Below are 22,369 nucleotides of genomic sequence, written 5' to 3'. Positions count from 1 at the left end.
TTAAAAATCATTAAAAATATTCATTAATCATTAAAAATATTACTTGTATCGATTAAAACAGATTGCATATACATGATATTTATGGATGTTATAATGTATTTGTATGTAATTAAAGTTTATTAAGGTTTAGCCTTACATCTAGCCTTACATCTTGTCTGTGCAATGACTTCATCTATAAACTTATTAGCATCATCATAGTGAGGGTTTGTCTCCGCAGCGACTCTTTCCAACCAGGCAGTCAAGCGTGGCCTTCCATTTCTCGGATTATATCCGGCTATTCCTATGACAAAACAAATCTTCAAGCTACAAATACGATGTATATCATAGTACTCAGAATCAAAAGATTCGTTATCATAACTTACGTGGTTGCTCTAATTCGCAAGCACCAAATATATCAGCCACGCTAATTGTATTTCCTGTTAAGTATAGCTTGTCTTTCAGCCATATATTTTCAATAGGGTCGATATTATCGCTCATAGCCTTTTCCAATTTAGCTATCTTCTCTGGCTTCGGCGAGGTACCCCGTAGAAGCGGATTTAGGAACTATATTAAAAAATACGTTTACACAGGATATATTTTAAGTAAACAATGAAAACATTACCTTCGCCAAGAAATACTTGGAGCAATGTAGTCTTATGTTAAAATAATGTCATTCGATAAACTTATCTACTTTTGCTCGCGCTTTCGAATCGCTCGGATACCAGTGATCGTCTACCTTAAATTCTCTGCACGCGTATCGCATAATTGCTATACTAGAAACAAAAAAGACGATTTTAAAACAAATAAAGAAGTGTCGATATTATCCTATAGAAAGAATAATACCTTTCAATAAGCTTGAAGCCATCGTGATCTATAGCCGGCACTTTTTTGAACGGATTAATCTTCTCAAATTCCGGAGTATGATGTTCGAGTTTCCTGAGATTCACAATCTTTTTTTCAAACGGTATATTACACGTTTTGAAAAATATGTACAATGTCCTCGAAGGTTGCGATATCATATCAAAATATAATTTTAGAGTCATGATGGAGAAAAGAAATTCTAAAAATAATAAAAACTAAAAATTTAATCTCATTTAAAAAATAAAAGTTAAATAAGAAAACTGAAATAAAACGTTTCTTACTAAAGTCGTTACTTTCTAGTTTTGCAAGAAAATAAATGTCTGTACTTTGTAATTTAATGTGATATGTAAAGAAGATTGCACGCGGTAGAAATTTAATTGCGCCAAGTTTTCAAACGTTGTTATTTTCAAATTAGACGATCCCCCGGCCACCTTGAATAAATTCTAAATTTGTATCGCGGTATATTATGTATGATATATATATATATATATAAGGCAACGTAAATTCTCTTCAAAATCAAATAATCACATAAAATAGCGCAACATATATTATTTATTAGTATTTTTGGTTTTTTTTATAAAAGAAATTAATATAATTATAAAAAAATACAATAAATTAATTAAAAGAAATATAAATATAAAGAAATATAATATATTAATATATCAAGAATATCAAGAATATATCAAGAATATTGGATCTTTGACTTCAGGGAGAAAAACGTTTTATAAATTAACGTCTGCTTACAATCAGTACAGAGCAAATTTCAGCTATCTTGCGACAAACAATGATTCTGTAACAAACAACAGGAGACTGTCATTTCAACAAATTGAAATAAGTGCGAAAGTCGCAGAGAAAATCATAGGGGCAAAAATCATAAAAGTCATAGAGGCAAAAGTCATGAAAATGGCATCGTTTAAATCTTCGACTTGTTTTCCGATATTTGTTATCGAATTACGCATTTATAATTTAATTGCGCCAAGTTTTCAAACATTGTTATTTTCAAATTAGACGATCTCCCGGCCACCTTGAATAAATTCTAAATTCGTATCACGATATACACGATTTATAATATTTTACAATTATCAGAAACTTTTATCGATAAAACTCGTATCAGATTACAAAATCAGATTGAAATTAGGTTGGAATTTAATCAATTCAAGTAAAGTTCACTTAAATAAAATTTCTGCCTTCTGCACTGTAACTTAATTTGTAATCTAAAAATATTATAAAACTATTATATCTGATAAAAATATTTTTCAATTTATTTTATTTCAACGTTTGCAAATACATACTTCTGAAAATCTGAATCCATACAATGCCTAGGCATTGAAATGGATTCAGATTTTCAGAAGTACGTATTTGCGAACGATGAAATGAATTCTCTTCAATCTATTTATAATTTTTAATTTATTTTCGTTTACTGGGTAGTTAATACATTATATATGTTTGTAAAATATAAAAACATATAAATACATATAAAAACATATAGTACTTTGCATTTTTAGATATTATATATTATTTTAATTTACTTGTGCATTAGAAGTACTTTTTTAATTTTATTTACATATACTAATATTTATGCAATAATGTTGACATAATTAAAATAAAAATTCTTTTTTTTAATTATGTCAGCATATCATCATTATATAATTGAGTATATATATATATATATATATGTATATATATATACATACACGTGTGTGTGTGTGTGTGTGTGTGTGTGTGTGTAAATAAAATAAAAAATGTATTTTTAATTTATAGTAATGTAGAGTAGATTATTATTTTATATAATATCAAAAACTATAAAATAATAGAAGAAAAGGAAATTATTAGAATCCACTGTTAGACATCCACCACATTGATTTATATTGCCCCCGCTTTCCATGCTGCTCTGAGCATATCCTGGTTCACAGTTAATTGCTGTCTATCCATTTGCCGCTTAATTCATGCACTTACGAAAGAAAATATGTCGCCCTCAGCGTTCTGACCGGGAATGACGGAGCGCAATTCGTTCTTACAGATGTGTCGCTTACACGTGAGAGAAGTTCAATAATAACTTTATTACTAATCACTTACACAATCAACTCACCGAGATGCTGGAGACTATTGAAAGTGACCGGACGATCGGCATCGCATAGTTGTGTTTGGCACTCTCCATCTCTTTCTCTCATCGACGAATTAGATTTTGATCTATTGAGTAAACTATTATTCGTCGTTTACTATACGATAATTTTTTGGAATGTGTGATTGGCTACATAATATAGTGAAGTTTACAGGTCCCCCAACATTTTTTTTTATCTTGGATAAGGTGGATTATAAGGGTGACGTCCGATCGGACACATTACCGATTGGACCTCACCTTTATAATCCACCACATTGTCGATTAAATAAAAAAATTTTGATGGTGGTTTACTAGGCATCGGCTGATGTGAGTGGTGTGTCTGATTGAAAATGTGCTGGGATGCTCCCGATTATAACATCAAAGAAGACAACAAACAATATGAATTTTATTACAAATTTATGTGAAAAACTTGTATCATAATTTCTCACTATCGATGTCATAATTCTACATGAGGAGTCTTATTTTGATGAAAAATAACAAGTTATTATTAAAAAAAATGTGTCAGAAATAACTAATAAAGTACGATCGTTTTTACGAATATATATTTAAGAATCGCGTACTTGTAAGAAATAACGCTTATATCTTTGTTCTAATGCTTCTTAATTGTTATATATAATTATAATCAATTTTTTTGTACTTTTATAACAATTTGAAAAGAAATTGCAGCACGGTAGTTTTCTTGAAATGGATAAATGGCAAATAAATGGATGGAAAATAAACAAACGATAAAATAAACATATATTTTTCTATATTTTTTAAATGAATATCAAAGTAAATGAATAACAAAGTAAAAATCATTAAAAATATTACTTGTATCGATTAAAACAGATTGCATATATAGATATACATGATATTTATGGACATATTTGTATGTAATTAAAGTTTAGTAAGGTTTGACTTTACATCTTGCTTGCCTGTGCAATGATTTTATCTATAAACTTCTTAGCATCATTATAGTGAGGATTTGTCTCCGCAGTGACTCTTTCCAACCAGGCAGTCAAGCGTGGCCTCCCGTTTCTCGGATTATATCCGGCTATTCCTATGACAAAAAAAATCTTCAAGCTACAAATACTGATGTATATCATAGTACTCAGAATCAAAAGATTCGTTATTATAACTTACGTGGTTGCTCTAATTCGCAAGCACCAAATATATCAGCCACGCTAATTGTATTTCCTGTTAAGTATAGCTTGTCTTTCAGCCATATATTTTCAATCAGATCGATATTATCGCTCATAGCCTTTTCCAATTCAGCTATCTTCTCTGGCTTCGGCGAGGTACCCCGTAGAAGCGGATTTAAGAACTGTATTAAAAATACGTTTACACGGGATATATTTTAAGTAAATAATGAAAACATTACCTTCATCATGAAATATTGGCCACAATGTAGTCTTGTATTGAGATGTTGCCATTCAATAAACTCATCTACTTTCGCTCGCGCTTTTGAATCGCTCGGATACCAGTGATCATCTACCTTAAATTCTCTGGACACGTATCGCATAATTGCTATACTAGAAACAAAAAAGACGATTTTAAAACAAATAAAGAAGTGTCGATATTATTCTATAGAAAAAATAATACCTTTCAATAAGCTTGAAGCCATCGTGGTCTATAGCCGGCACTTTTTTGAACGGATTAATCTTCTCATATTCCGGAGTATAATGTTCGAGTTTCCCGAGGTTCACAATCTTTTTTTCAAACGGTATATTACACGTTTTGAAAAATATATACAGTGCTCTCGAAGGTTGCGACATCATATCAAAATATAATTTTAGAGTCATGATGGAGAAAAGAAATTCTAAAAAAAATTCTAAATAAAAATTTAATCTTATTTAAAAAATAAAAATTAAATAAGAAAACTGTAAAATAAAACGTTTCAATTGTTACTAAAGTCGTTACTTTCTAGTTTTGCAAGAAAATAAGCGTCTATACTTGATAATTTAATGTGAAATTTAAAAAAGATTGCAGCAAGCAATAGAAATTTAATTGCGCCAAGTTTTCAAACGTTATTTTCAAATTAGACGATCCCCCGGCCACCTTGAATAAATTCGTATCGCGATATATTATGTATCTATATGTATATAAAGCTGCAACGTAAATTCGCTTCAAAATTAAATGATCATATAAAATAGCGCAATATATATATATATATATATATATTGCGCTATTTTATATGATATATATATATATATATATATATATATATATATATATATAATTTATTTTAGTATTTTCGGAACTTTTTTGTAAAAAAAATTAATATAATTATAAAGAAATATAATAAATTAATTAAAAGAAATATAAAAAAATATAATATATTGTACTAATACATCGAGAATATTGGAATGATCTTTGACCTCAGGTAGAAAAATGTTTCATAAATTAACGTCTTACAATCGATATAGAGCAAATCTTAGCTATCCTGCGACAAACAGTGATTCTGCAACAAACAACAGGAGACTGTTATTTCAACAAATTGAAACATGACTGTTATTTCAACAAATGAAGTGCGAAAGTCGCAGAGAAAATCGTAGGTGCAAAGGTCATAAATGTCGTCATTTGAATCTTCGACATGTTTTTCCGATACTTGTTATCGAATTACGCATTTACACGATTTATAATATTTTACAATTATCAGAAACTTTTATCGATGAAACCCGTATCAGACTACAAAAATAAGATTGAGATGAGGAATTTAATCAATTCAAATAAAGTTCATTAAACTTAGGTAAGACTTTTATCTTCTGAACTCCAACTTAATCTGTAATCTAAGGGTACTATTATATTTGTCCGATGAAAATATTTGTAAACGTATCGATTACGAGAGATAAAAATATTTTGGAGAACCTGAAAATTTCACGTTCACCAACATATTCAAAAATTTGTACGTATGACAAATGGAACAATCTGATATCGAGTTTGAGATAAGAATTATTTTTTAAATCTAAATCTAATCATGAGCAAAGCATCATTGAGCAACATAAATAACTAATCTACTAACTAGTCTAATAATTGCATTGATATCTCGATTATCGATACTTTTATATATATATATATATATATATATATATATATATATATATATATAAGTATCGATATATTTTTTTTTTTATTAAAGATGTGTGAATTTTGATAAGATCCATGAGTTCCATTCAATTCAGTTCTCATATGTATATCAACGTCGCGACGACGAATCGAACAGCAGAAGAGTGAAGTTAACTGTTCGTGGACCGTGACCGCGACACGTTCACGGTTAATCGCCGCCTGGCCACTTGTTGCTGAATTCACGCACTTACGAAAGAAGATACGTCGCCCTCGGCGTTCTGACCGGGAATGACGGAGCGCAATTCATTCTTGCAGATTTGTCGCTTACACGCGAGAGAGGTTCGATAATAACTTCAAGATCACTTACGCAATCGATTCCACCGGGATGTCTGGAGACTACTGAAAGTGTCCGAAGTGACCGAAAGATCGGCATTGCGCAGTCGCGCTTGGCACTCTCCATCTCTTTCTCTCATCGACGAAGAACTTTGATCTGTTGAGCAAAACTTATTTGTCGTATTATACAACAATTTTTTTGAATGTGTGATTGGCTATACAATATAGTGAAGTTTACAGGTCCACAACATTTTTTTTATCTTGAAACTAATCGACACGCTTAAAAAATTTTTGTCGTATGACAGATGTAAAGATCCAGACACAATAAACACAAATAAGGAATATAAAAAAGTAGGAACAAAAAAGTTACTTTCGTCCAATGAAAGAACATCTTGCTATTCTTTGATCGCGTATTGAAGCGTATTTCTATATGTCAGAATTTAATTTTTTCCATTCCTAATTTTTTATGTATAATTTTTTATTCCTTTCTTTGTGTCTGAACCTTTATACGCGCACATATATACGCATTACAGATTACGCATTACATACACATACACGGTAGCCACGTGAAGTTGTGTATTTGTGGTGCAACGGCGGCAGACAGGTGGAGGCATCAGACCGCGCTAGACGCCAGTTGAAAAATGGCGGACTGCGAGAAGGAGGAGGCACATAATCTCGTAAGCTGTTTATTATCTTTATTTATCTAATCGCCGTAGACACGGAGCTCTAGGCGTCAGTTAGAACGCGCCGCGCAAACCGTTTTTCAACCGCTCGTTTCGTCGAATTGTCCGACGAGCAGCGAGCGTTTGAGGTTACGCCGTTTGACAACTCGGTAGCAAGCTCCGTTTTAGACAACACGAACGCAACTTTCTCGTATTCGAATCGATAACACCCCGCTGAATTCGCTTCCAGCAAATGGAGTTCGAGTGGGTGCTCCACGAGGAGGTGCACTCATCGTTGTCGCAGCTCCGAAACATCTTGATGGTACGTGTGAGAAATATATGTCAGATAAATCTCTGCATACCAACATTTAGTTCCCACTCCTATCGGGAAGCGGACATAATTTATCTTAATCTGGCGTGTCTATTTTAAGGAATGTGCTCAACGCTTCCCACTGGCTCTCTTCGGCAATGACCAACATAATAAAACCGACAGATTTGTCTTTGCCGCCCCACACGATCAAGTAAAATGTGTTGTCGTTCTGACAGGCGACAGTATCACAAATGCGGTAAAGTCTCTAGTGCAGTGTCAAGATTATGCTTAAAATTGATTATAGCAGGAAAAATTACGATATGAAAATAGTAGGAAAAAGTATTTAAATTATTGTATTCTTGAGATATCTTTTTATGCTTGTAGGAAGTGAATTTTAAGGTACAGCGACAACAGAATGTCAATATGAGGACAAGTATTCAAAATGAACATCCATGGAAATTGCAACAAATTCAAGATGCTGCTAACCACTTGCAACAAGGCATTGCTCATATAGATAATGTAGATAGACATTATCTTTTTAAAACATCAGACGAAGTTATGCATGTGCTAGGCAATATCCTGGGTTGCCTTCAGAGAAGCAGAACTAGCTTAATTGTTCCTAGGAAGAAGACGATTGATGATCTTATTAAGAGTCGAAATATGGTGCATGTCTTTCAATTTTATATTCAACCTTAATGGATACATGAAGTGATTATGTTTAATATTTAAGTTAATATTGTAAAATCTTTTGTTTGCAGAAATCTTTGAATCCAAACCTTCCAGAAAATTTAGCCATTAGCTTTTACATTCAAAGCTATAAATTGGTTTTAGCTATTTATCAATTAGAAAACGCTCACGGCAGTGTCAAGTATGAAACCCAGCAAGCGGAGTGCAGCGTGCCGTGGCTAAACGATGCTCTTGTCTTGCTTACTATCGCTTTACAACTTTGTCAACGATTGAAAGATAAGGTTTGTTACAAGATTATAAAAATTCTGACTTGAAGTTATAAACTTTCTAACGTCATTTGAATTTTTTAGATATGCGTATTTTCTCAATATAAAGATTTTACGGTAGGTTCTCGTGTTCCTTCCGCAATGGGCTGGTAACCCTAACACCCTAACAAAATTCAAATACAAATGAATAGCATACGATGGTATATGCAAGTGAGAAAGAGATTTGGCCTCAACTGACACGTTTTGCTCTGGCCTTCGTTTTTACATATGTTAATTGTTGTCCTTTTATCGTATTTCTCATTACACTAGAATGTTCTAAACGTTTCTAAACATGATTATAGTGTGCGCCTACTATAGTAATATGTGGTGTATCTTAAACCAAGACAAAGATTCACGTGAAGTGGATCACCAACAGATAATAACAAATCGATATATTATTATAGGCCGGAAATGGAAGACTTTGAGAGCATTTTGCCAATTATTGGTGTGCCTATCACCATATTATATTGTGTTCTTCCCATTTCTGTAGTAGTTTTTTCAAGATCGTGTAGGTCCAATTTCGGCATATAACATCAAAGAATTTATCATTTTATCTACAAGGTGATAGAATGATATTTAATACATCTACTGTGATTTTAGAAATCTACGCTGTAATCCTCTCCTTACTGGATTCGAACATATTTTCATATATTATTAGATATCACATTTATATTTTTTTCATTATATTTTTTGTTATAGGTGATTGTGCACATCTATGCAATACATTATATGCATGGTATAACATAATTTTCAATTTAACGGAATTATTAAATTATTCAAAAAATAATATCATTTTTTCTGTGTCATGGGAACATAAAAATAAGGATAATAAATCAGAATACATCGAAATTAGAAATTTGAGAAAATAATATTTGTTGAACAGTCCAGTATTTGTAAATTATCATTTTCTCTAAACTTCTTAAAAATATTGGAATACAAAAAAATATTAAATGCATCTCGGTATCTTTTTGCTAATAAAAATATGTGCTTAATGATGATTATTATATACAGTTATGGAAAATGTTATTTTATTTATCAAGTATTATTTAAAGATAATAAGTAGACAAATACCATGTGCCTCATGATTCCGAATTTGGATGAAATACCAACAATTTACATGATGGTACAATTTTTGTAATCGGTATTTTGATTACTAAAATTGCTACGGGAATACAAATAGTATATATGCATGTGTGTACACATTTGAGAAAGAGAATATTGCCAAAGAGAATGTTGCTCTAGGTTAACAGTAGGGAAAGGATTAAGGTTTATAATTAAAAGAAGTGCTTAAATATAATAAGTAGTTAGTAATTCCTTTAGTAAATTAATGATGTATAGGAAGTAATAAATCTTCATATGCATTTTTTGATGTTTTAGTGAAATTATTTGAAATCATGTTTTAAAAAATTGAGGATACAATAACTACATCTCAAAAAATTTAATACAAAACCTGCATATCATTTGATTTGAAGGATGTTAAATTTTATTTTTAATCTATAAAAATAGTGGCACACAGCAAGAAACACTAGATGTGTGGAAAACACTCTTGCCCAAGTCATTGTATTTCCATATGTTTACATATATTAAGCTATAATATTATTTTAATAATTTATATGCTTATTTTAATTTGTATTATAATCTAACTTCAAGACATTAGAAAATTTTAATATCTTAGGTATTAAATTTATGTATACAAAGTATTGTTTATTATTATATATATTGTATGTTATAAATATGTTATATGATTTACGTGTTTTAAATTTGTCTTAGAAGTTTATTAGCGTTCAGAAATAATATCCGAATGCATTCAGAATGTATCATTTTATTTTTGTCTAACATTCGGTGAAAAACAAGGATAAAATGATACATAATTCAATATTTCTGAACCCAGCCCAAATATATTATATTTATGTAATTTACATGTTTAATTTATTTGCGATAATTAATAAATGTATGAATTGAACTATTATCAGCTTTCAGAAATGTTATTATAACCCCATTTCTTTTTTCAATTCACAATTCCATAACATTCGCTTACAAAAATAAATAAAAAATAACATCTTAGATTAATAGATGAGATAAATCACTGGAGTTCTGTTTCTTATTACATTTTACTTATTATTACATTTTTCTTATTACATTTTAATATTTATCAGATTTAAAAAATCATTTTTTTAATTGCGCATTTTCTATCTTCTACTTTCGTTTATATGATTGGCATATCGAACAAATCATTTTTTTTTTAAATCTTAAAACCAATATGCAACCATTTGCAAAAATATAAACCGTTCACATATTTCGCAAACGTGAAAAAGATAACAGTATTCTTTTTATACACGCGCGTAACATTTTACTTATATACATGTCTTGTCAAAAAATATCTAGAAAATATTTTAATAGTGTGTTATGTACGAAGCTGTAGCTATCGTACAACAACATCAGGTCGATCTTTGAGAGTTCCTATCACATGGCTCGTTGGTCTAGGGGTATGATTCTCGCTTCGGGTGCGAGAGGTCCCGGGTTCAAATCCCGGACGAGCCCGTAGTTTATATTTTTTTTTTCTCTAAAATCAATGGATCTTAATTTTTAAACTTTAGTGATATATTTCTGCGACGTTGGATAATAATTGTGTGAAAACGAAAGTGTTTTAGCTTTGTTTCAACGAAGGCAACACGGCAACAGGCAAGTTGAAACCGGAAATTCGAGAGTGTGCATATGGTACATGACAATAACGGATGATAATATGTCGCTCACATGGAATTCCTCGAAAAAGCACAGCGAACGCGAAAGGTGAATCAATAATAATATATTGAAATCTTTTCAAATGATTATATATACAAATTAAATGTTAAAAATAATACAGTCTTTCCTTAGTTCGTAAAAGTGCGTCGCAATCTAACCTATAATCAACTTGTATGTCAGAATTTCTTATTCTTATCGATCTTTCTTGTTTTAAAATAAATTCTTTACTCAATTTTCATTATTTTCTCCTTGAACATCTTTCTTTTCTAACATATGACATAGATTAATTTTATCAATTTCAGAATTTTTATTTTTTATCTTTATTGTGCCAGTTATTTCATTAAATTTTACCTTTAATATTCCTTCTTAATATCTTTATTTTTTTCATATATTTCACTTATGACATATTTCAAACTTATAACATATTTTTACAAATTCTTTAAAATTATCTTTCTTTATAACGCGCAGGTTAAAAAAAGCTATAATTTAGAGCTTTCAGTTTGAAGCCATTGTCTAATATGTTTCTTTTTACAGATGGGTATGTATTTATCCAATATATTTGAACAGCAAGAGAAGCCTGGCAGGTGGCCGCAAATTGGCCAAGGACAAATGTGTAGAGAATCCAACGCATCAGGAAATACGTGACGTTTTGTTGGCAGCAGGCATGAACGTGGGTGTTGAAAATAAGCTACATCCGAAGGAACGTAGCAAAGAGCCATTGTTCCGTGGTCGTATTCGAGTGCAATTGAAAAACGACGACGGCACACCAGTGAAATCCGAGTTTCCTACGAGAGATTCCCTTTTAGAATATGTTGGTACTTCAATTTCCAAGCTAAAGACTCGTCAGGGCAAACAGAGCTCCAGCGAACAATCGTCATGGCAGCCATCTACGTCGACGTCGAAGAAAGGAAAGAGTAAAGGGAGAAGATAAAGAAGAGGATTTGAAATTGTTAAGAGTGAATTTCTGCTTATATACATTTTATCAGAGAAACATTGGTGTGATGTGTATATATATATATATATACATTCTTATCTAGATTATATACTGCTTTACTTAATATATAAAACTGAGATAATAACTATAGTATTTCTCATATTTCTTGTTTAAAATTTAAATCATAACTCCGATTAGAATAATACAAGATGTAAAATATTACGTATATATACTTTAATAAATTTGTAGGAACGTGGAATAGCATGCTGAACAAATTAATATTTGACATTTTTAGGAATATATAACCAACACTGATTATTACGAAGATAATTTAATAGTCATTGCTGTTTGTTCTGTACAAAATACTGTACAAATATGACATAATAATATCAAGAAATTTAGATTCATGATTTAAATTTCAGTACATACATTTTATTTATATTTTTGTTATGATTTATCTGTTCCATTCTCGGTTTTCTTAGATGTATCAATGATGTTTTTATTCCTGTCGTTAGATTTTTCTGTGTCATCAGGATGTGCAGTTTTGTCAGCAGTTGAAACTGCGCTTCTCTGTTCAGTATTCGCGTTATTGCCACAATAAGAATGTGGATTAGTCGCAGAAACTAACTGGTCTGTCGTATCTTGCGTATAATGTGAAACTGGTTGAAGAATATATCCATTGGTTACAGGTTGGAGTATGCTCATCAAAGGACTATAATAAGGGTTTTGGTATTGGTATGATGGAACATGCTGATATTGCGATGGTATGATTGGTTGATGCAAAGCGTTTGCGAGCCATGTCACTGGAGATTGCACTAAATCAGCTAATCTGTTTTGTTCAGGCTTATCCTAAAAAGATTAATAATTTAAATTTTGATTTACAATTCGTCTTTTGTTATAAATGTTAGTTATGTATAATTGCGTTTAACGTTTTCAACAATCAAAATGAATATTAATAAGTGGATTATCATAACTTGATGTGTGTACAGAATATTACAATTATTTGCGCAAGAATCTACTGTTAAATAAAGTTTACATGTATAAAAGTTACTAATTATAATATCGCAAAAAAAACTTACTGCGTTATTTCTGGCGTTGGACGTAGTGGAAGCATCATTAGTTTCACATGACTGACCGACAAAGCCTGATTGGTCTTGTGGTGACTAATAGAAAAGATATAATCGTGATATTAATATATTTTTTATTTTAATTTGATGATTATACACATTAGATGGATATAATCATAACTTCTAGGACTTTTATTGGAAATTTTATTGAAAAAAATGAAACTCCATAGATATATTTTATACAGTTTTATACAGAATTTGGCATCTGTTAGATTTTAAATTATACCGCAAATTCTTTGCAAATTCTTCGCTACTTACATTAGTGCTTCTAACGATGCCGCCATGAAGGGGATAATGGTGCAATACACGAGGGTGCAGTATATGGTGCAAGACGTGCCCGGGAAGCGTGACCGCTCTAACTAAAGCGTGGTGGAGAGGTAATCCATGTGGATGAATCGCACCTATCGGACTTGTCGGATCATATCCGCCTGTTGGAGAGATGAGATCTGGATTTATCGCCCCGAGGGCCGGAGAATACGTCTGTATGCCGTGCATCGTTGGGATCCCATACGGTACAGCTTCTGATACCACATACGAGCATGGAGAGTTGAATGCATTCCAAGAAACAGGACTGTTTAACGGTACATCGTGAAATCCGTCTTCGGGGTTACTTTCCTTAACCACACCCGAAAACGAATTTGTTGCAGAATCGGCACTATTGCGAGCCGCTTCGAATGCTCTGCTAAAATGAGAATGACCAGCTTCTGGTCCCCCATTGATAAAATACTGTGCCACTTTCTCGGCATCTCCTACAAGGCAATTCGATAATCTTTGGAGTTTTATGTTACGTCCCTAGGATTTGAATACAATTCTGTATGAACGACATTGCCTTTATACCAATAATTAATTATAAAATTAATTATAAAATTGAATTTAATTTTACGTTCATTTTTATTAATGATAGAATTAAATTAATTTCTAATTTTGGTTTAACTTTAATCTGAAATTAAATTCAACTTTAGTTTAACTTTTTTATCTTTTTTCTAATTCTTAAAATACTCTAAAATAAAAAGTAAGTTAAACCGAGATTAAAGTTAAGCTACTTACATTGATAGAAAGTTCAGTAGAAGAGAAATTTTAGATTCTTTTATGACAAATGTTTAAAGTTGAAATACAAAATACGAGTTTGAGTGACACTTTTGAAATAATTCAAGTCAATAGAAAGAGTTAACCATATATTATACAATTACAATCATCTTACCCGGTCGAAGGCGACGTCTGTATTTTAAAATAGAACGAACATTACGCTCCTCGTCTGTGAGATCCTCGGAAAGGATATTCAGTTCGAAATCCTGAATCTCTCTTTGTACGCGCTGTACGCATTCCGCACCTGAGACTACGCGATGTTAAGTGAAAATAAATAGAAAACAGGCGAGATTATATTTTTTTTTCAGAAATTGTTTTAGCAATCCATCTCGTTTACATGATATATAAATGTGTGATAATACCTTTGTCGATGTCGTCAGCAAAATTGCATTCACAGTGACCATTCGCAAATACCGCGGAAGCGTTACACTGTACGCATAGCAAATTACAAGTTTCGGCATCGTTTGCATCCAATAAAGAGCCATAAATTGTTGCTGCAAATATCGTACTAATTACAAAATTGGATAAAAATTACCAGTGATATATAAATTATTGTTACTACTGGATACATAATTGTAAATCTCTTTTAAAACCTAGAATATCAAGGGCAAACATTAAACATTAAAAAATGAAATTACTTTTAGAAATATTTCTTTTTATTGTCTAAAACAGAACATTTTTAATATAAATTGTAAAAAAAGATTTTTTATTATGTTTAAAGTTTAATGAAATTCTAATGAAAATGTTATATTTGGTATATTTTATTGCTATTAAATGTTTGCATTATTTCAAGAGAATGGATTGTCAACGTAATCATGATGAAATTATCATTAAAACATAATTAAATAATGTTAATTGAAAAGATGATTTATACGAACCAGCACAGCATAGAATATAGATTAATGAAAATTGATGTCGGATTATCATATCGGATGATTAATGAGATTAATCCAATTAAAAATTTCACTAGCAAGATATAAATCGCACACGAACCCGCACTGCACTGTTATAAGCAAGCAATTGCACTTTGACTTATAATAGTTTATGATTGCACAATTTGCAGTGTGTGTGTGTGTGTGTGTGTGTGTGTGTGTGTGTGTGTGTGTTGAGCGTTCTTCAAATTGTTTCCTTGACATAATTAATAATAATGCAATTTCGCGTTTTAATTCAACTGAGTGCAATGTCACCCGCGACGTATCGAATGTCGCAAATCTGTTTGTATTTTTGGCGAAAGTATTCGGAGAATGATTACAATAACGTGCCTGATTTTGCTGTCAAAATCAGAATCAAAGCTTTCATTTCATACATTGTTTCTTGATTTATTACGAAGAACAAAACTGTACAATAGCCACGAAATAATTCATAGAATTTTGCATTGCTGATCACGAGGATTAATAATTATATAATTATTAATTATAAAATATCTTTAGCGCGACTAGTAATTCCACATAATTTTATACTATAATAATAATAATAATAATAATAAAATAATAAATAATAAATATAAAATATTTGATAGATAATATATATAGAATGATAGATAATTAGGATAATAATAAATTAAAAGTCAACGAAAAAATTTTTTTATTTTAATAGTATTCTCAAATTATTTTTAAATTATGTGATTTTATGTTTGGTGCAAAATAAAAGAAAAAAAAAACCTCCACCGTGACAATGCTTTCACGCATTGCCGTGACCAGGATTCGAACCTGGGTTACTACGGCCACAACGTAGGGTCCTAACCACTAGACGATCACGGCTATTGAAGGTCGTGTGAACACTTTCTGTTTCACAAATAAGAATACTATGAATTGTATATATCGCATATTTATCAATATGTGTGTTGCGTAGTTATGAAACAAATTATATCGATCTCTCTTTTAAATAATTGGGTAACGCAGGTAACAAGGTCGGATCGTTGAAACCGCACATACGGCAGAATTTATCGGGAATTTTATTTGAAATTCCACTCGACAAATTTGATTGGATAATTTATCGAAGATCACACACACATTAATAGCACAAATTTTTTCGCATATTACTGTATTTAGAAGCGACATCACAGTAAATCCCACCGTGATATCCTACGAATATCGTGTTTCTGATATTCGAGAGAAATTTTGTTTCACTTTCCGTAAATTTTTAAAAAAAAGATTGGCATTTCTCTATTTCTTCTTTCTCTCTCCAAGAATCGCGACAAAAAGTATTCTGCATTCTTTACGAATAATGCTGAGAGTTAGTTCCAGAATTTGAAAGTTGATTACGAAAATAAACAAATTGACGACTTTGACTTATAATTATTTTTGCGTTCTTTTGCTACTTTACTTCTTTATTTAATTTTTACATAACTTAAATTCTTAAATCAAGTTGCAATAATTCATGGAATCATAACTTTTGAAATTAATTCCATTAGAGTTTTTTGATATTTAAGATATTGATTTTTGAAAAATCATTTAAATCTTTAAATTTTCAGAAATCTATAGTATCAAATATCGGTAAAATAGCCAGCAATTTTACCAATTAAAAATAATAATTAACTTTAAAAATTTATCATCAAGAAATGTTGCAACGGCCGATATTTGACAACAGCGAGAATCAAAAAGTGCAACAATGTGAATTCAAAAAGATATAGATATGATATCAAAGAAATAAAAACAAATAAATGATGACGTAAATCAAATTTCTGAACATTGTTATTTGTGTTACTTCGGAATACAAATCTTTTTTTATCGTCTATATTAAGGAGCAATATGATAATTGTATCAACGCAAACATAGACACAATTGATATTATGTACAATATGTACACAATTCGAGTACACTCGTAATTGATGTGGCTTTGTGCATTAGAATATTTATAACACCGTAGGTATATCGAATCACGTTCGGACTTGTATGTGTTCGATCTGATGGTTAAACGATTAACATTTTTAGAAGAGTCTCTCTCTTTCCGTATCTTTTACGCATATTTTTACAAAATTGATGTTTCCGTTGTAGCCGAAAATAGCGACGTTTTTTCTACATTACTTTCAAATTATGGATAATAAGTCTATTTATAATTTTAAAAATATTCTGAACATTGGGTCAATTTATCTCAATTATCAGAATTCATTTTAATTTATAAATTTCTTTGTTCTTTTATTTTATTGTATCCTATATTTTTAATTTTATTTTGTAACTATCGTCATTAATTTAATAATTTTATATATATTATATGATTGCACAAATCTAATTATCGGTATAAATTACATCTTTCAAAACAGGATCAAAACTGCATAATCGAGGTACGAATAATTTAAATGCTGAATTGCTCTAATACGAGCTATATCGAAAGTGTCAAATTTTGAAAATCTCGTTAAGATCGGTCCCATCGATGCATCCGTATTCGGTCTAAAGTTATTACGTTTGAAAATCTCGTTAACCGTTTAATTTGAACAGCATAAATCCCATTACTCTAACATAAGTTGCGTTAAACGTATCAAGTTATAGAAATCTTATTAAAACCAGCAGATTTCGTTAGTTCGATAGAATCAAATCGTGCGGTATATTTAAATGTTACCTTCGATCGAAACAGAAATAAATTCCTGGCGATTATTAAAAATGGTTTATGTATTCTAACGATCTCCCTCTCTCCCTCTCTCTCTCTCTCTCTCTCTCTCCCCCTCTCTCCCCCCTCCCTTCCTCGCTCTTCCTGCCTCTTCTTGTCTCTTTTTTCCTCTCTCTCTCTCTTTCTTTTTCTTTTTCATTTTTCTCTGTCTATGTCACAAATGGTCGCCTTAATGGTACATGCGAGGATACATTCCTGGCGTCTCAAGAGCCGGCGAACCACTTCTTCCGTCATACTCTCCCGATCACGATGATCTCCGAGAGAGCCTATCCCAACGAAGCCGCAATAACAGAATCCGGCGTCATCTTTATATTCATGCCCCTCTCTCTCTCTCTCTCTCTCTCTCTCCCTCCCTCCCGATCCCGTTGCCGCCCGTCATCTGGAGTACGGCATTCTAGATACGCGACGCAAGAGGATCTGCATGCCCCGTTTCGAAGCATCACGATGGTTACTGACGTTGTTCCACGATGACACTGCCAGTCCGGATCCATCGATCGCATCCCGAAGAGAATCTGTGACGCGACCCGCGAGAAGCAGAGGTGAATCTTATGCAAAATATTCGAAAGTTCTCTTAATTTTTATGCTAGACACGATTCTTCCTTCAATTTTAATCGAGATCATTATTCATCGCGTTATTCCGATCCTTTTATCGTTATTATATACTTTTAGATCTAAACTTCCAGATTAAATTTCTATTAAATCTGTTTAAAATTTCTCGAACGATGACGTGATTCTCCTTACTTCCTTCTCTTTTTACGCATAGAAATTCTTTTGAATTATTAATTATTTGACGAATTATATATTAACGATACTTCGCCATTTTTCTTGAGGAAAAACTCGATTCCAAATAAGTCAAAGTATAATGAAAAAGATACTCGGTGATTTCAGCACACTCTATATAACCCAGTTATCTCCGTTCTAGATGTTCATCAGGCAAAGATTCTTTTCTTTTCTTTTCTTCGCTTTACCTTTCACTCACACCACACCAAATTACGAGGGGAAGGTTATCAAGGAATTCGTTACTTCCTTTTTCATTTGAGATGTAAAAGCCAATTGTGTACAGAATAGTGGGAAAGGTTAAGAATCTATTCTTCGCTGCATGGTTGATATAAATTAATAATAAAAATTAAAACAATAAATTTTTTTTATTCATCTCACGTAACGACTTTGGGTAAAGCTGATATCATAAAAAAGCAATAGTACAAAGAAAATTTATTACATTATTTTATCATTTTTCATCGCGTAGCATTTGAAGACGCAAGTCGTGACGATGATTCCGTCAACTTTATTTATACTGCTTTCATCGCGTTTTTCTCGAAATCTTTAAGCAATTTGTCGATCCGTTTCATGCACTCGGCAGAGTTTTTGTGATCGATATCGTAAACCTGATAAAAATAATCGTAATCAAATTATCGGGATATTGGCCGCGGGATTTATATCTACAAAAGAAACTCGTACTTTTTTGGTAAAGTCACTTTTTAGCCTTTTCTCTTGAAATGTCATTTTCTCGCCGGTTCTTAAGTTATCGAAAACCTTCACTCGCAGCGGCCCGAACTTTTTTTGAAATTTTTGCGTATCGCCCGCACATTCCGCTTCCAGACTTTGTATATCCGCGTGAATCTTCCTCTCTTCCGCGCCCAATTGGTCCACCTTCTTGTTGAACTTCTTGATATCGTTGTACGCGTTCTGGTAATCCTTTCTTACTTTTCCTCGTATTTCTTCAGTGAGCTAAACATTACACAAGAAACGAAGATTCAACCTCGCGACGTATACGCCCAATAAACAATTTTACAAATAATGTTTCGTGAAAGGTTCTAGTGCCAATTGACGTATGTATCTCGTAAAGAAGTCAAATACATCAGTCACCTTTTCGATTCCGGTATTGACTACGTTTTTGAGATGATCGGGCGCATTTGGAAATTTGTTAAACGTCTCGTCAACCCGCGTCCGATTGGTTTTAATCCACGTATCAATTTTGGCGTTGATCTTGTCATCGTCGTAGTCCATCAAAAATGTATCCTCGTTCGTAACATTATCCTGCACTCTCGCCAATACTTCGGAACTCCAGTGTAAAACGCGATCTCTCTCTTCCAGGAGTCCTTCCCATGTTTCAGGCATCCTGCCCATAGTTTGTCCCATCCTGTCAAGTTGACAATAGAAAATAGACATTCCAAAATATAACCAGATGTCTTGATATAATATTTTTGAATTTCGATTGAATTGATAAAAGATTAAAGGGTCGTGATTTTATTACGTCTAATTTACAATTAATTCTTCGGAAAAATTGCAGAAATAATTATGCCTATAAGAGTTTTATTTTAAGAAGGATTGGAACTTTACGACTTCCATTACCTCTTATTTGGTCCCTTGGAAATTCTAAGTGAGTCTTTCACTGGATTTATTATTAAATTTTTCGTGAAAATTTTCGAGATCAAAATAAAATCTGGTTCATATGACGAAGGGTTTACGAATATCTTTGGTGGACAGGTAAACTGAAAATTTTGACAGCAAGAAATACTTTAGCAATCGTAACTTGACGAGGAAAATCTATTTGACGTTTGCATCGTTATCTAACCAAATATCGCGCTCTTTTGTTTGCCGTGCAAAATTTAAACCTCCACAAAATTTAAAACCTCTATTGTAGCTGTATAGCAGCAGTGTTTATTTAAATAAATATACTTTTCAATTATTCTCGCTTGGTAAAAATAAACGTTGTCGATAAACAATGATATGCAAAATATAATTTTCTCCTTTATAATTATAATTTCACGAGATACTCCAAGTAGAAACAAAAAAAATTTTAATGATATTAAAATGATGTCAAAGTAACGCCAAAATGATTGTCAAAGAGTCATTTTGCTCATTTTTGTCCCGCTTAAAATATCACATCAACAGGCTGTGCAAAGAGCTCTCCTTGGGACCTTGGTACCAAGAAAAGGTTTTTATTCATAAATTCAATATTATAAAGAATTTTAAAGGTGATTGAAAAATATAATAAAAACTTATAACATTATCAGAACAATTATAAAATAACAATATAGTTTATAAGCAGAACAAATAAAAAGTAAGATAAAAGTAAGTATTGTCCTGCGCACAATGGAAGAAATATTAGGAAGAGGAATAAACATTTAAATTTTGAAAATAAAAATTAGGAAATAAATATTAAATGTAATACACAATAAACACAAGATATAGCTTATGCTATTGCATTTAATCTTTATTCTTATTTTTTATTTCCAAAATTTAATATTTATTCTCGTTTCTAGAGGAAATCCTCTAACGTTCGCAGGACCTAACATTTCCAACAAAAATTTTAAAATCTCAACAGCCGGGGGTTGCGGTGATGCGGTGTACCATTTTATCACCAACCAACCATTCGCACGGCTCTGCACATCGGTAACGCGCATTAAATTCTGAATAATATTCGAGCGTTTCTTTTCTCACCCCTCATTTTTCCTGGTAATATCATCTCGTTACCGCGACGTCTCGTTTCGTTCCAGCGTCTCGTACGATGGCGCCGCGCGACGGCGGCATCGCGACGCTCGCGGCGCGCTATTGATAAAATTCCCTTCCGGTTACGGGGGAGAAAATATACGCGCTGCCGCGCGGTCGCGCGGACGAAATTACGCGGAAAACGAGCCGTTCGCGCGTCTTTCACATCGCGCCTGAATGCCACGTCGCGGGCACTCGTTTGTTCCGCGAGGAACGGGGCGCGTTTCGTTGGCTACGCGCGGATAGCGAGGTGTCGTAGCGTTTCGCATCGAGCGGCATTTTACCCCAAGTCGACTCCGTCGGCACCGCGCGTGGAAAAAGGAACTGGGACGGATGTCCGCCTGTCGGCGGAGCTCGCGGGATTGAATCGCGCACCGCGGCTCCCCGCCCCGTCGGGGTGTCAATTCAAAGCGACGTAATCTCCGCTCGGCGCGGCCAATAATCGGCTTATTGATTTTGATTTGTGCCCGCGTAACGTCGAGGGCCTATGCGTAATGCGCGCTTCAACCGCGCGTCCGACCGAGCGGCACGCGCGCGTGCGAAAAACGACGGCGTGGAAACCATTTCACCAGAGAAATAGCGCGGATTTTCCGCAGATTGTCCGCGACAAATGCGAGAAAACGCAAAAAAATAGTATACGAGTGAAATTTTTCCAACTACGAAATAATTGTGACGGTTTTTATCTCCGTCTAACGTCCATTACTATTAATGTTTATTAATTTTAATTTCGATTTAATTTTCTCCTTTTTTTCTGATTTATAAGACTGAAAAATAATAAAATGTGAATTAAATCGAGGTTAAAGTTAATTTATATTAGTAGAAATTAGTGTGATTTTATATTCACTATTACTTATACTGTTGTAGAGTACAATTTCGACAAATATTAATAATAAAATAATACTTATTATTAAATCCTTTCTCTGTGTACTTAATTCTGTTGTTTTGTGTTTCGAGTTCCATGGAAGAGACATCAATATATATGTAGTTTACGAATTAGATTTAATTTCAAGAAATGTTAATAATCGTCATGAGTTTTGTCATTTAACATTAATAAATAAATTCAGCAAACTTATCAATT

General features: G+C 32.4%; 5 protein-coding genes, 2 non-coding genes and 1 pseudogene across 12 annotated transcripts; 3 read left to right on the top strand and 5 right to left on the bottom strand.

Annotated features, from left to right (window-relative positions):
* Positions 1-6: 6 nt before the first annotated feature.
* Positions 7-3,023, bottom strand: LOC105422618 (glutathione S-transferase theta-1-like; annotated as a pseudogene). The gene is made up of 5 exons (XR_016139848.1): positions 2,930-3,023; positions 823-1,039; positions 602-752; positions 363-543; positions 7-280 (listed from the first exon to the last, which is right to left on the bottom strand). The product of XR_016139848.1 is annotated as a glutathione S-transferase theta-1-like (transcript).
* Positions 2,330-4,772, bottom strand: LOC105422620 (glutathione S-transferase theta-1-like). 3 transcript variants are annotated; one of them, XM_089079477.1, is made up of 5 exons: positions 4,544-4,772; positions 4,323-4,473; positions 4,085-4,265; positions 3,877-4,001; positions 2,330-3,042 (listed from the first exon to the last, which is right to left on the bottom strand). In XM_089079477.1, exons 1-5 carry the CDS (start codon positions 4,741-4,743, stop codon positions 3,031-3,033), a joined length of 669 nt encoding a protein of 222 aa, XP_088935603.1. In that variant the 5' UTR covers positions 4,744-4,772; the 3' UTR covers positions 2,330-3,030. The 3 variants fall into 3 exon arrangements, with proteins under 3 accessions (XP_088935603.1, XP_088935599.1, XP_088935593.1); XM_089079473.1 differs by having other exon boundaries at positions 2,330-3,030; XM_089079467.1 differs by lacking the exon at positions 2,330-3,042 and having other exon boundaries at positions 3,694-4,001.
* A 2,101-nt stretch (positions 4,773-6,873) lies between these two features.
* Positions 6,874-10,267, top strand: rogdi (rogdi atypical leucine zipper). Its single transcript, XM_011632063.2, has 6 exons — positions 6,874-7,017; positions 7,253-7,324; positions 7,434-7,568; positions 7,697-7,975; positions 8,071-8,280; positions 8,350-10,267. The coding sequence occupies exons 1-6, from the start codon at positions 6,982-6,984 to the stop codon at positions 8,416-8,418; spliced, it is 801 nt and encodes a 266-aa protein (XP_011630365.2). The 5' UTR covers positions 6,874-6,981; the 3' UTR covers positions 8,419-10,267.
* Positions 10,268-10,773: 506 nt separating this feature from the next.
* Positions 10,774-10,845, top strand: TRNAP-CGG (transfer RNA proline (anticodon CGG)). The gene has a single exon. It is a non-coding gene; the product is annotated as a tRNA-Pro (tRNA).
* Positions 10,791-12,239, top strand: Srp19 (signal recognition particle 19). Its single transcript, XM_025217214.2, has 2 exons — positions 10,791-11,094; positions 11,581-12,239. Exons 1-2 carry the CDS (start codon positions 11,027-11,029, stop codon positions 11,975-11,977), a joined length of 465 nt encoding a protein of 154 aa, XP_025072999.2. The 5' UTR covers positions 10,791-11,026; the 3' UTR covers positions 11,978-12,239.
* Positions 12,240-12,295: 56 nt separating this feature from the next.
* On the bottom strand, positions 12,296-15,226 carry LOC105422622 (uncharacterized). 3 transcript variants are annotated; one of them, XM_011632065.3, is made up of 6 exons: positions 15,072-15,226; positions 14,556-14,687; positions 14,309-14,443; positions 13,366-13,856; positions 13,060-13,143; positions 12,296-12,829 (listed from the first exon to the last, which is right to left on the bottom strand). In XM_011632065.3, the coding sequence occupies exons 1-6, from the start codon at positions 15,118-15,120 to the stop codon at positions 12,428-12,430; spliced, it is 1,293 nt and encodes a 430-aa protein (XP_011630367.2). In that variant the 5' UTR covers positions 15,121-15,226; the 3' UTR covers positions 12,296-12,427. The 3 variants fall into 3 exon arrangements, with proteins under 3 accessions (XP_011630367.2, XP_011630369.2, XP_088935517.1); XM_011632067.3 differs by having other exon boundaries at positions 13,366-13,628; XM_089079391.1 differs by having other exon boundaries at positions 13,366-13,628; positions 14,309-14,437.
* Positions 15,227-15,881: 655 nt separating this feature from the next.
* On the bottom strand, positions 15,882-15,953 carry TRNAH-GUG (transfer RNA histidin (anticodon GUG)). Its single transcript has one exon. It is a non-coding gene; the product is annotated as a tRNA-His (tRNA).
* Positions 15,954-18,925: 2,972 nt separating this feature from the next.
* Positions 18,926-19,939, bottom strand: LOC105422623 (uncharacterized). Its single transcript, XM_089079503.1, has 3 exons — positions 19,666-19,939; positions 19,258-19,527; positions 18,926-19,184 (listed from the first exon to the last, which is right to left on the bottom strand). Exons 1-3 carry the CDS (start codon positions 19,936-19,938, stop codon positions 19,089-19,091), a joined length of 639 nt encoding a protein of 212 aa, XP_088935629.1. The 5' UTR covers position 19,939; the 3' UTR covers positions 18,926-19,088.
* Positions 19,940-22,369: the final 2,430 nt, after the last annotated feature.

Source organism: Pogonomyrmex barbatus, unplaced genomic scaffold, assembly GCF_055798465.1.
Source record: "Pogonomyrmex barbatus isolate J1 unplaced genomic scaffold, ASM5579846v1 scaffold1, whole genome shotgun sequence".
Taxonomy (NCBI): domain Eukaryota; kingdom Metazoa; phylum Arthropoda; class Insecta; order Hymenoptera; family Formicidae; genus Pogonomyrmex; species Pogonomyrmex barbatus.
The sequence above is the reverse complement of the archived record's forward strand: the minus strand, read 5'-3'. Positions and strand labels throughout refer to the sequence as shown.